Source organism: Aegilops tauschii, chromosome 5, assembly GCF_002575655.3.
Source record: "Aegilops tauschii subsp. strangulata cultivar AL8/78 chromosome 5, Aet v6.0, whole genome shotgun sequence".
Taxonomy (NCBI): domain Eukaryota; kingdom Viridiplantae; phylum Streptophyta; class Magnoliopsida; order Poales; family Poaceae; genus Aegilops; species Aegilops tauschii.
This window is the reverse complement of record NC_053039.3, coordinates 260191519-260205483: the sequence shown is the minus strand read 5'-3', so window position 1 is coordinate 260205483 and position 13965 is coordinate 260191519. Positions and strand designations below refer to the sequence as shown.

The 13965-nt window shown below is 43.4% G+C and overlaps 2 protein-coding genes across 2 annotated transcripts; both read right to left on the bottom strand.

Moving 5' to 3' along the window:
* Window positions 1–4788: 4788 nt before the first annotated feature.
* On the bottom strand, window positions 4789–8566 carry LOC109769617 (uncharacterized). The gene is made up of 5 exons (XM_020328353.4): window positions 6089–8566; window positions 5939–6015; window positions 5756–5792; window positions 5601–5670; window positions 4789–5476 (listed from the first exon to the last, which is right to left on the bottom strand). Exons 1-5 carry the CDS (start codon window positions 6321–6323, stop codon window positions 4921–4923), a joined length of 975 nt encoding a protein of 324 aa, XP_020183942.1. The 5' UTR covers window positions 6324–8566; the 3' UTR covers window positions 4789–4920.
* A 1603-nt stretch (window positions 8567–10169) lies between these two features.
* Window positions 10170–13184, bottom strand: LOC109769584 (uncharacterized). The gene is made up of 4 exons (XM_020328312.4): window positions 12642–13184; window positions 11407–11889; window positions 10603–11115; window positions 10170–10475 (listed from the first exon to the last, which is right to left on the bottom strand). Exons 1-4 carry the CDS (start codon window positions 13092–13094, stop codon window positions 10395–10397), a joined length of 1530 nt encoding a protein of 509 aa, XP_020183901.1. The 5' UTR covers window positions 13095–13184; the 3' UTR covers window positions 10170–10394.
* Between the last annotated feature and the right edge of the window lie 781 nt (window positions 13185–13965).

The window sequence follows — 13965 nt, the reverse complement described above, 5'->3', positions numbered from 1 at the left end:
GCAAAATGGACCAGTCAAAGAAAGGGTTCTTCCCTGTGTTGCAAGGTGTGAAATTGAGTCAGACTCAAAGTCCGACCACGGCAGAAGATAGAGAGAGAATGAAAGTCAATCCCTATGCCTCAGCCATATGTTCTATAATGTATGTCATGTTGTGTACCAGACCTGATATGTGCCTTGCCATACGTTTGTTGGCGGGGAAGTACCAAAGTAATCCAGGAGTGTATCATTGGACAGCGGACAAGAATATGCTGAAGTACCTGAAAGGACCAAGGATACGTTTCTCATTTATGGAGGTGACGAAGAGCTCGTCGTAAAGGGTTACGTCGATGCTAGCTTTGACATAGATCTGGATGACTCTAAGCTGCAAACCGAATATGTACGTGTTTATATTGAATGGTGGAGCTGCCAGTTGGTGCAGTTCCAAGCAGAGCGTCGTGACGGGATCTACATGTGAAGCGGAGAACATAGCGGCTTCGGAAGCAGCACATGAAGGAGTTCATATCCGATCTGGGTGTAATACCCGGTGCATCGGGTCCAATGGCAATCTTTTGTGACAACACTGGAGCTATTGCCTTAGCCAAGGAGTCCAGGTTTCACAAGAGAACCAAACACATCAAGCGACGCTTCAACTCCATTCGTGAAAAGGTCAAGGATGGAGACATAGAAATTTGTAAAACTAGAGATGATACCGAGCATTGCAGCGGGAATTGGATGCGACAATTTCTGTAAGATTTGGCGGTGTGAAACTTAAGTATTCTGATTAGCAATATGAGAATTGAAACTCAAGCACATATAATTTACTATATTTGATTACTATACAGTCGTAGAAAATTTATTTAATATAAGTACTCCCTCCGTTCCTTATATAAAGTGTATTTGTTTTTTGATAAAATTTCACAATGTAAGGTGCATTTCTTCTAAATCCTCATAATTCCCTTTTTATCCCTTCGAAAAGAGGAAAGTATCTCTCTCCTGATTTCTTGTATCTCTCCTTGTATCAAAATAAGGAAACTACCTCTCTCTTGATTGAATGTATCTCTTACTTTCCTTGACTCACTGATTTACTTGCCACAAACCAACAAATCTGCCGAGGGTACTTTTGTCCTAACACCTCTATAATTGTGCGCCTTGGTCACCGTGCCCAAAATAATACACCTTACATAAAGAAACAGAGGGAGTAACATGCATGATGCATGTTAAGCTGGGTATTTTCCCATGCATAGTGGCATAGTGAGTTTGCATAGTTGCATGTTGAAAGAATTAAATTTAGTGGAGCATGCATGATGGCATGATGAGTTGGCATAGTTGCATGTCAAGATAATTGAGTTAGTGGGGATAAAGTATTTAGGTATATAGGATACATACGGATCTGAATGTGGCACACCCGTTGACTAAACCTCTTTCGTGGACAAAACATGATCAACACCAAGACTCCATGGGTGCTAGATTCATTACTATGTAATCTAGATTACTGACTCTAGTGCAAGTGGGAGACTCTTGGAAATATGCTCTAGAGGCAATAATAAAGTGGTTATTATTATATTTCCTTAATCATGATAAAGGTTTATTATTCATGCTCTAATTGTATTGATTGGAAAATTAAATACATGTGTGAATACATAAGAAAATACCAAGTCCCTAGTAAGCCTCTACTAGACTAGCTTGTTGATCAAAAGATGGTTAAGGTTTCCTGACCATAGACATGAGTTGTCATTTGATAATGGGATCGCATCATTAGGAGAATGATGTGATGGACAAGACCCATCCGTCAGCTTAGCATATGATCTTTCAGTTTATTGCTATTGTTTTCTTAATGTAAAATACATATTCCTTCGACCATGAGATCATGCAACTCCCGGATACCGGAGGAATACCTTGTGTGCTATCAAACGCCACTTCGTAACTGGGTGATTATAAAGGTGCTCTACAGGTATCTCCGAAGGTGTCTGTTGAGTTGACATGGATCGAGATTAGGATTTGTTACTCCATATGACGGAGAGATATCTCTGGGCCCTCTCGGTAATACAACATCACAAGAAGCTTGCAAGCAAAGTGACTAAGGAGTTAGTTACAAGATGATGTATTACAGAACGAGTAAAGAGACTTGTCGGTAACGAGATTGAACTAGATATGGAGATACCGACGATTGAATCTCGGGCAAGTAACATACCGACAGACAAAGGGAACTACGTATGTTCTCATAAAGGTTTGACTGATAAAGATCTTCATAGAATATGTAGGAACCAATACGGGCATCCAGGTCCCTCTATTGGTTATTGACCGGAGAAGCGTCTCGGTCATGTCTACATCATTCTCGAACCCATAGGGTCCGCACACTTAACGTTCGTTGAAGATATAGTACTATATGAGTTATGTGAGTTGGTGAACGAATGTTGTTCGGAGTCCCGGATGAGATCATGGACATGACGAGGAGCTCCAGAATTGTCCGGAGGTAAAGATTGATATATAGGATGATAGCATTTGGTCTCCGGAAAGGTTTCGAAATGCACCGGAGTATTATCGGCTCACCGGAAGGAGTTCCAAAAGGCCACGGGAGCTTATTGGGCCAAACGAGCCAAGGAGGGAGAGCACACCAACCCACATGGGGCTGGCGCGCCCCACCTCTTGGCCGCCGGCCCTAGGGAAGGAAGGAAGAGGGCTAGCCCCCTATTGCCTTCTCTTCCACGCTCAAGGAAAGGAAAAGGGGGGGGGGGCTCCCCTCCTGCCTTCCCCCCACGTGCCTAAGAAGGAAGGGGGCGCGGCTAGGGCAGGCGCCGGCCCCCTTTGGGGCGCGCCCTAGGCAGCCTCCCTCCCCCTGTCCACCTATATATATGAAAGCAGGGGAGGGGGCAATACACACCACAATTCCAAGCCGTCTGTGGCGGCCCCTCTCCCTCTAGTTCCTCCTCCGTCCAAATCTGTTGTGCTTGGCGAAGCCCGGTAGAAAAGTTTCACCACCATCGTCACCATGTCATCATGCTGCCGGAACTCATCTACTACTTCGCCCCTCTTGCTGGATCGAGAAGGCGAGGATGCTATCGAGCTAAAGTGTGCTGAACGCGGAGGTGCCGTGCATTCGGTGCTTAATCGGTATGGATCGTGAAGGTGTACGACTACATCAACCGCGTTGATAAACGCTTCCGCTTAGCGATCAACAAGGGTATGTAGATACTCTCCCCCTCTCGTAGCTATGCATCTCCATGGATAGATCTTGTGTGTGCGTAGATTTTTTTTGTTTTCCATGAAACGTTCCCCAACATTATGTTCCTCGTGTCATGACATTTCATCTTTGCTGCTCTTTATATGGACTTAAACAAGCCCCTCATGTATGGTTTTGAGAGATCCTCCTCCGTAGTGGTCACTATTGTTGGTTTTTCAGCGAGTGATCATGACTCTACACTCTTTGTACATCGATCATCATGTGGTTAGACTCTTCTTCTTCTCAATGTCGTTGGCCTGATCATCACTAGAGATGACTCCGAGCACATTGCCTTTGTGAAGACTCATCTTAATGAACAATTTATTCTGTGCAATCTTTGATTTCTTCTCTACTTGGGTTTGAGGTTTTTTCTATGTCTGATGGCTTCTTTATTTCTCAAGAGAAAATACATTTAGAATCTTCTTGCTTGTGCCGATCTTATTGATGAGTGCATTGTTGAGACTCCAATGGAGCTCATTGTCCACCTCCAGGCTTATGAAATTTGTCAGATCCGGCGAGCTATCGTCATCTTGTTGGGTGTCTTGTCTATGTTGCTATCACTAGTCTGGATATTTTTTACCTTGTCCACATTACACCTCTGCCCCCAATTAGGTTTACTACAGCCACCTCCTTCGCATTCTACGATATCTTCGTGGAACTCTCCCCCCCCCCCCCTCTCTCTCTCTCACTTTAGGCTTATTCAGATGCTACTTGGGCTAATGATCCTTCGAATCATCGGTCGTTTTCTGCTTAATGTGTTTTACTTGGTGGTTATCTAATTGTTTGGAAGACGACAAAATTAAATTACAGTTTCATGTTCGAGTGGGAGGATGAGTTGTGAGTTATGGCTCTCTTTGACAACATAGGTGACTTGGCTATTGTGGCTGCTTGAATTTTTTTGTATTTATATTCAGTACAATCACTTTTGTCTTGTTATACTATACATGGTGAAGCATGAGATCACCGTGCATAATTGCATATTGATGATGATGCTTCCTTTCTGTGTGTGTGTGCGGGGGGGGGGGGGGGGGGGGGGGGGGGGGAGGGGAATAAATCGAATTTGGCTGCACTTAATACATGAGAAACATATACAAGTGCTATATTTCCTTATTCTTAATCATGCTTGGTTTGGTTAAATGGTTTTTTCATGTGGCTTGAATTAATCTGATAAATCTGCAATGTGCTTATTTTTCATCAACATATTTTACTGATAGCATGCGAACCCTTGCTTAACCTGATGACTAACTACCTTATATGTGTTGATCTACAACAACATAGACATGCAAAATACTATCAGGTACTAAGTTCATAATAAATTAAAGTTTAATTAATCATATTACTTAAAACTCCCACTTAGATAGACATCCTTCTAATCTTCTAAGTGATCACGTGATTCAAATCAACTAAACCATGTCCGATCATCACGATGGTGGATCCTCTTGGGCTGCCCTAGGTTAGGACGATTTTTTGTTTAACTTTTCAAACTAACTGTTAGATTTAAAATGGAAAGAAAAATCTTCCGAAAAGCCAGCGTAATAACATACGACTTTTTTCCTGAGGACATATCTTCATTAATTTAGATGCACCTATAAACCAACAAACATTAATTAGAAGATAACATAATATGTATGGTAAAACATAGGTATATATGTTCGCTCTACATAATATATAACATATGTATGTATGGACAAGTACCACGAGATATCACCACATTGTGTAGATCATATGGTGAGATCAAGAGTACTTGCCCTCCTTGTAGCATGCTCATCTACTGCATGATCACTAGCACTAGTACTACTCATCTTCCTAGGAGCATCCCTAGGAGAGAACAAGGACAGAGATAGCATAGTGGCAGTGCTGGTCTCATCCACTTGTTCTTCATCGGCTCCTTTCTCATCAGGGCCTTCTTTCACCCAGCCGCAGCCCGATCTCCTCCGCTTCGCCTCCCTCATCGGCACGGGGAGACCGAGCGAGAGACCGAGATCAAGATCAAGAAGAACATGGGTATCGTTGTCATTGCGCACTGTCAGTTGCAGCAGTCGTTTAGGCTGGTGGTTCATGGTATGATGATCGTTCCGAGATGGACAGCCTGACTGCATCATCAATCCCGGATTGCTAGATGCAGCCCGAGCTACATGTTGAGCTCGGGACCGAAGGAAAGCCGCCTCGGCTTCAGCTTCCAAAGAGTTGTAGGTCTTGGATCCAAGAAAGGGGCGACCATGGGCCCAATATGGTTCATGGAAGCTTCTCCATGGAGGCCATGCAGCAGCACCAAACCTAGTTCATAGTTACCAACGGGATCAGTCAGATCAAGAAGCTAGCTAAGGACTGGTTGCTTGCATGATTTGCTACCCACGCAACAGATTGAAGGTGTGTAGACAAAATTAATGGATCCAACTACCTTGACAACATGGTGCCGGCGCCACTCTGGCGATGATGGAAGGCATGGGGCAAGGGGAGATGACCTATGACTGCAAAAATAAATTCTATCAGATCGATCAGAAAAACACCAAAGCAAGGAAAGAAAAATCATTCATTTTTACTCCCACAACATACCCTGGCCTGAGTCATCAATCTTCTTACTCCTATACATCTGAAGATGGTTGAATTTACGACATCATGCAAGAGGACACATATGTTCATTAATTAGTAAACAAAGCAGGCAGGGAAAGATCATCATCAGACAAGAAAGAAAACCTAAGTTGCACACGGATGTTTAAATAATTGATTAACGTAGACCTGGAGGTGGCTCTTGACATGGCCTATGCTAAGCCCTCTGACGTTCATCAACTGAAGAACGAGCTTCGGAGTTGCACCTATATATATACACCCACAAAACACGGAGTTAACATGGGATAAGATGATGGTAACTGAATGAGGAAGCCTTACGGTCTTGGCCGCCGAGCCTGTGAATGGCGCGGACGAAGCAGTGGTGGAGCTCCGGCGTCCAGCGGAGGCGCGGGTTCTTGGAGCGGACGTAGGGGCGCACCGACGAGGACGACAAAGAGTTCCCCCTGCAGGCGTCCTCCTGCTCTTGACGGCTCGCTCCCTCCTCCTCCACCGTGCTGTCATCGTTGCTCGCCGAGGCGCCCGAGCTCCCATCGCCTCCCTTGCTCGCCTCCATGGGAGATAGATCAACGGACGACCGGCCGTGCCTCGGACGATCTAGTAGCTAGTTGACAAGGACCTTGGTGCCGCTGCCTCCATCTGGTCAGTGGTGATATCGCAGTGATCAGTAGTGTGGAGAAAGAGAGAGGGGCCAAATTAATGGTGAGGTCACGGCTCAGTTCTATCTGCCTATCTATCTAGAAAGGTTTGTCAAGATGCATATGGGAATTTAAGCTGGCGTGTATGAGACGATATAGCAAGGGATGATCTCACTCATATTTATGCGGGTGGCTGGCCCTTGGAAGGAAGCATATATACATCAGTTTGTCTAATTCACATCTAGATGTTTTTTAAGGATGTCACATCTAATCTCCCACAAGTATATAATACAGCAACAAGAAACAAAAAAAACTAGGCCAAAAAAAAAGACCACAAACAGAGTGGACATAAACTTAGATGTGACACCTAGACAGACCCTATATACATTACATCTGCAAAGGGGAGATAGATAGATGGATAGATCGATCTGGAGAGGGTGAAAGATGCAGTTATAACCGCCCAAAAACTTTACAGTACCGGCCAGTACTGCCGGCTCCTGTCGATCGGAAAAGGGGAAAGGAAAACTAACCAGTACGTGCTGCCGTGCTGGTCGATCACTAACACTAGCTGCTAGTGCTACTAGCCAAGGAGAGGAGAGGGGACAATAATTCCTTGAGAAAAAAGGAGGCACGGCTAAGAGGCTAGTGATTAAAGTTAAGTACTGCCCAAAGTCTTGGGCTCCTAACTTGCATTTTGGCCTGTAGCTTTCTGCGGTCTCCAGCTAACCAGTGGGTGTGAAAACGAGAGGAGGAGACAAGTACCCCCAAGAGGCCAAGACTAACAAACTTCTAGCATGTCCAACAAAGTCACTGCACATATGTGTACGTGTGAGTGCACGCCCATGGGTTTCCATGCATGCACTCGCTGCCATCTTTGGGGTACATGTGTCCATCAAACCTGATACTGATTTATATGTGTACATACATACATGTCAGCGCGGTACTCCATGTTTTGAGAAGAGCAATGAATTGATGAAGCACATGTACTCTTGTTTCCCTGTATTTAGAAATGTATGTCGGTCGCTTTCTGACTTTTTCATGTATGTCCTCAAAATGCAAGGCTTGGCTACAATCTCTGACTGCTGCGGTACGTTTTGATAAGCAACAAAAATTGCGTAGCACAAAAGGATTTTGCACGATACAGTCTTGTAAGTCTCAGTCGACTAAGACTTAACAAACGAACTCTCAGTAGATACTATATCCATGAGATCTTACATTGAGATTCGTGCAAAATTTTCTTCTTAGTTTTTTCATTTTCTCTCGCATGCTATGTCACTTGACTAAGACTTGGTTAAATCTCAGTCGACTGAGACATAGCCACACCCAATGCAATATTATTTTCAAAGAGAGGATTTATCGATGCAATTCGGCAGATCTTAGCAGTCAAACTTCCAAAAGCTTGACCACTCATCCCATGAAGACATACATTTCAGAACTGGAATAGGACGTACAACTAACTAGGTTGGAGAGAAGCTACATGCCTTTTGAGGTTGAACGTACGCCTACACCATGACCCATGGATGTACGTACATCCAGTTCATCATTCACGACTTGTTGGCATCATCATATATATTGGACTGGACCAGCAGTACTGCATGCAGTTTGGTCACTACTAGGAAGCTATACTAGTAGGAAATAGCCAGAGCGCTTACAAGAATATAACCTTCCATGTGCCAACCATGTTTAAGCAATAATATAACATGGACCAGAGAACAAGGAGCTAGATAGGTGGGTTCTCCAATTGACCAACTAGAGAGCTGCAGGCGATGCCATGCACGTAAACATCCACATCTCATCTTTCCATGCTGCAGCTTGGACATACAAACTGCTAGTTGGTCAATAATCATCAACTTTTCTTATCTTTTGGATTTCACTACAAATTGAACGTCAGACTTTTAAGCATATGCCAAATCAAACGTCCGAGATGACAAATTATGTTGTTGCGAGGATGGCAAATTCCTTTAGCAAACATGGCAAATCCTTTGCCATGTTCAGTTTTTTGTAAGGAATTGCCTTGCTCGCTAAAGAAAATTGCTATCCTCGCAACAACATATTTTTGTCATAAAACGTTCGACTTGCCATGCTTAAAAATCTGACGTCAGACTTTTAGCGTTTCCATATTTTTTTAATGAAGTTTGAATTTAACATTCACATTCAACCCATAAACAACCCTGACAAAGTGCCGTGGTTTGAACAAATTAGTGTATTTGCATCTGGTACTAGAGTACCAAATTTCCCCAAGACCTGTGGGCACAAATCAAACCAAGTGCACCTCCATACTCCCTCTGTAAAGAAATATAAGAGCGCTTAGATCACTATTTGATCTAAATGCTCTTATATTTCTTTATGAAGGGAGTACTCCAGATGTATTATGGACATAACTAAAGGACAATAATCTGTAGTACATATAGTGTAGTAACCCTGACACGCATTGGACACTTTATTAATCAAACTTTTTGTTGAATGGTGTTCAATAAACTGATAGCACTTTACCTTTACGGTACTTGTACACAATTAAATTCTTCTTTTTGACTCTCTTTCTTCATTCTTCCCTAACAAAATTTTAAAAAGTGACATCTCTGGCAGATATACCACTACTTAGCAGTGCAAATAGTACAGGTAGTCCAATAGGTGTACTGGTGCTTCTTGATTAAACTCCTTCAGATTTTCTCCTATATTTTATGCATTTCGATCTCTAAGTAAACAAAACTTATTGACCACCAGACAAAATCATTTCAAGAAAATGAAAGGACAAAATCTCAGCAAACATGCACGTGTAGAGCATATAGAGCTATGTTTTTTTTTCAGAGAATGACAATATAGCTTTATATGAATGAATGACATAACAAAGCATGTCCAGTTTTCCGTTTTGCATTATTGTCATTATTGACACTTGCATGGTACAAAGCGAATCCTTAATTCCATTCCATGCTAAATTCTTTTCAAAGCAAATCGGAACTAGCCTTTTCGATCTACATTAAAGAATCCTCTTTTTTCCTCATCATCCCAGTTTCAAAGACCAGCTAACTTGGACAGCTAATCGTCCTAGCTGCAATAATAGTCCATTTGCTTAATCTGTCTGATTTACTTTGTAATTAATTAGATCATCAAGCAGAATCATAAATTTATCTGTTTCATGCAGGCTGATATTGCAAAGAAACAAGAAGCTTAGAAGAGGTAGACTGAAACAGAAACTGTAAAAGAATCTCCACAAAGAAAGAATATATATGGTAGCAATAAGAAATTAGTTAAGGGTGCAGGTACTGACTGTGACAAAAAGGAGAATTCGATCAACAGTACGCCAAACATAATCAGCAATGTTTAGGTTCACCAAACCCGTGGCATATTATGTCAAACAGGGTGGCAGCTGCCTTACCTGCAACTGCAGAAAAAGAGAGATGTACGTAGCACCTGGATAGAGATGTCGCCGTCCTCTTAGAAATCTGAATCTGCTGTCCGTCTGGATACACATGTATATGTTCTTCCGTCTGAGATCAGCAATAAAGTTGTTCCGTAACAGCTGAAAATGACCTGTGTTTCTCCTCTACTCTACACCAAAAAAGAAAATCGGCTAATGTTTTACACGGCAAGATGACCAACATCATAGTAGATGTCTATTTCTGCCTATGCAATCACAACGGTAAGATAGCCAGCAGTCAATTCATAAGAATTTCCAAAACATGATTCCAGGAAAATATTTACACACACTGTACAATCTTTCTCCGTACACATCACTATTTCTCTCACTTCCAGAAGCATGTTGATAAGCATTGAAAACTGAATCCCTCTATCTCTTATTTTCATTCAGATTCGAGACTTTACAGGCCACAACAATTAATCAACAAGCCAGGACAAGAATTCATCGTCACCTACAGTTTGTGAATTTCTAGAGAGGCTTGCAAGTTCTTGGGAAAAAAATGACAAGTGGGGTCATATTAAGAAAAATTAATACAAATATTCATCTTCATAGAAAGGTGTAGCAAAATAAATTAGGGCGAAGAGAAGTTGAACTGTATGCCTGTCTTCGCCCTGTCATTAGCAAACTGTTTTAGGATGTGGCAGTAGTTCATCTGGTAAAAAAAAGGAAAACACTTATTCAGTACAAAAAACTAATATGTTATACTGTGTATCATTGACAAAATAATGTAATTTCACCAGTTACTTCAATGATGCAGATGAGGGATGCCAAGCACAAACCTCTATGTGAAACAATCTGGTTGGCACAACCACACCAAATCCTGCAGAACTCCTGAACGTTTTTAGGAACTCGGTAACGGAAAATCTTCTGATATCACGCTCTGTGAACTTAGCATGGTTCCCAGCTGAGACAAATGCATGGCCATGAATCCCAAGCTCCCTGAGTGGCTTCAGAGGTAGATCAAATGAAAGATCAGCAAAGGCTGTGACTGCTATGTCACCTCCCAGTGCATCTAGCTCAGGAGAAATGGGAGCAGCATTTTCAGAATTCTTGGGGGCACAGGCTTGTGAGTCTGTTGGTCCTAGCCCCCTTGACTTGAAGCCCAATAGTGATGACGGTCCACCCAAGCGGCAAACAAGAGACCTATTGCCGCCCAAGTAAAAGCGTTCTGGAAGTGATGAGATAGAGCATGTTGATCCTGTGGCCAATGGATGGATGACCCCAGCAGCCACTCCGGCATTCAGAGCACCATTCCACACACCCAGTGGCATAGCTACCCGAAGATCAAATTCCTAATGCAGGGTGAATAAAAATTAATCATGCTAATGACAACTGAAAATGTATGTTTTTGCTACTTCTAGATGTTTCCGTTTGAATAGGTTCAGTTGCTAAAGATAGTATTTTCCCTAATGTATACCACATTATATTCTAGTACTAGAAAATAACGATGGAGACTATTCCATTCAAAGTCAAAGTTGCTGATTTTGTCAAGCAGGAGCAAAGATTGAAAAGGATGGACAAAAAATCTACATCCTGAAATGGAATACAAAGTATGACTACAAACATAAAGATTTTCGACATACCTGTCTAACAAAACGCGTGTTTTTGCTGTCTGGGGCAAGACCTCCAACTTGAGAAGATGAAAGAAAAGCATATCCACGTGTAGGTCTTATGCTTGAATCTCTCTGGTCAATTTTGTATGTATATTTAATAGAGGATAGTAGGCTATGCTCTAACTGGTCCCTTATGGAACTGGAGGACAACCGTGCTGGGTCAATTATAGTTCTCCATGAGAGATTGTAAGCAAGGTTATGGTTCATCGTGGAGAGCAACCCAACAGAAACCCCCATCAGGTGTTCTCTGAGTGAGGACTTTAACCAGTCCTCAGAGAGAAATGACACTTGAGCCATCAGTGGAGTGGGTATTGATCCAATTCTCGGTATTAAGGCTCCAACACTGAGCTCCATTGTCTGATCTAAACCAAGAAGACCAGATGCATCCCAGGTCTCACAGTATCCAAATAGATTCTTGAACCTCAGTGAACCTTCAACTGAGCATGATCTTGTCTGCAAGAGATTTGAAGGGGGAGAAATTAATGGCATGAGTAACTTCAAGGATGCATTGGGATAGTACAGCTGATAATAACCACCATGGCATCCTACTCCCTACCAGAAGAGATCGTTAGAAATACCCTTGCATGATTAACACAACCCCCACCCCGGACCCACACAAACCTACACCCAGTTATGCAGTGGGCCATGGCTGTACTAACATAAACATGGCTTCCACACAAAGGGCTAGAACAGGAAATCATTAAAAGGAACCTATAATTTGTGTGTGCAAAAACTAGGAAATGTTAGCAAAACTACAGTGTGACGCCACAAAGTGCATGTAGCAGGTCGACGCAAGAACAATCACAGTCCATTCCTTTGCTGAATAAGAACAATTTCTCGTTTTCCCAAAGTAAATGCAAGAACTGCATGCTCCATTCTTTTGAAACAAAACACATTCACACATACACCTCAATTTGTCTCATTCCTATCCATCACCCAAGACACTGCAGATACCTTCTAGATAAAGGCTACAATACGAAGGGAAAGCATTATCTAATCATTGTGGGAGAAAAGAAGCTAAATACAAATCAGTTTCAAGTACTCCATTCTCTAATGTTTTAGCTGAATGCCTCAATTGGCTAAATTAGACTCTCGTCCCTAAATTGAATTAAGGCGGTATTGGTCTGACGTTAATAAATCAAGCAATCGTGCAAGTCAGCCCAGTTCAACAGAAGGAAGACATTTTCGTTGAGATCGGTGTGGACCTCCGTGTTGGCGAAGACGCCGAGCCCGCCGGCAGCGCGGCCCCTAGCCTCGGTGACGTCGACAAGGACGACGACGGCGCCGCCTCTCGCGTCCGCAGGGACCCCCGGTGGCGCGGTGTCTAGGGTGATGGAGACGGATTCGAAGGCGCCGAGGCGACGGAGCCGCTCGCCGGCCGCTGCGGCGGCACGCAGGAGCTCCGGCACGGTAGCGGCGCGCGCGAGGTCCTGCCCCACCGCTGCCTCCGCGGCGGCCCGGCGCGTGCGGGCGCAGCCCCGGATCGTGACGTCGTGCACCCGGATCCGGACCTCGTCCGCCGTGAGGCGGCGAAGAACGGCCTCGAGGCGATCCTCCGCGCTGCCGGCGGGAAGCGGGCGGGAGGGATCGTCATCGTCGTCGTCGTCCTCGAATTCGTCGTCGTAGTGCTGGGGGTACTTGGATGCGGTGGTGGCCATTGGAGGAAGGGAGGGAGAAAAAAGCTAGGGGAGCACTCACACGCCTGTCAACTACCTGAAGCAAAGGACAAAAATGTTTAACTCCAACATGGATTGATTCGCATTCCTTTTTTTTTTTTTTGCCTTATCTCTTTTTCTAACAAGTTGCAAAAAAAAATGAAAAACATAATCATGGGTATTTGTATTCTGGTGTATGTTTTTCTTTTGTGGGGTAAAGGGAGTTTTATTGCATTGTAGTAGTGTTACAGTTCAGAGGCCACAAATCCTCAATACAAGGTGAAACCGACAGCAAGGATAAATCCGCAGCGGCTATAGTTGGCCAACCAATCCGCAACTCTATTCTGACTACGGTGAATCTTCTGTGGACAAAACTCCCTATTACACATCAACTCTTTAATTTCTTAAACTAAATGCCCATATACCGAACGAACCAATGCATTGTTTGATAGAACTGATAGTGCTTTAGAAGAATCTGACTGAACCATAATTGAAAGTGTTGTATGTTGGATAGCCAGGACCATTCCTGGCATCAATGCATGAATCTCCTCTTCCAAGGCATCGTTACAATGGAAAATAACTTGATAAGTTGCAAATAAGTTAGGTCCGACAGGGCGGAACCTTATACTTTGCACCGGATTCCAAGCCGCTCTCGTGTCTCTATAGAACACAGATTGGCCGAAGATTTTCTGAGTATGAGCCCTAGCTAGAGCCAAGCACCAAACACTATCGCTGATCTCTGGGTCATCCTCATCCACCACAACATCATCGAACTCTTCGTCATTAAGATCAAGTTGATCAAAAAAGTCACCAAGATTCACCTTGGCGGTCGCCACGCCGCGCCGCTCGTGACGGCGTGAGCATCAGAGGGGAT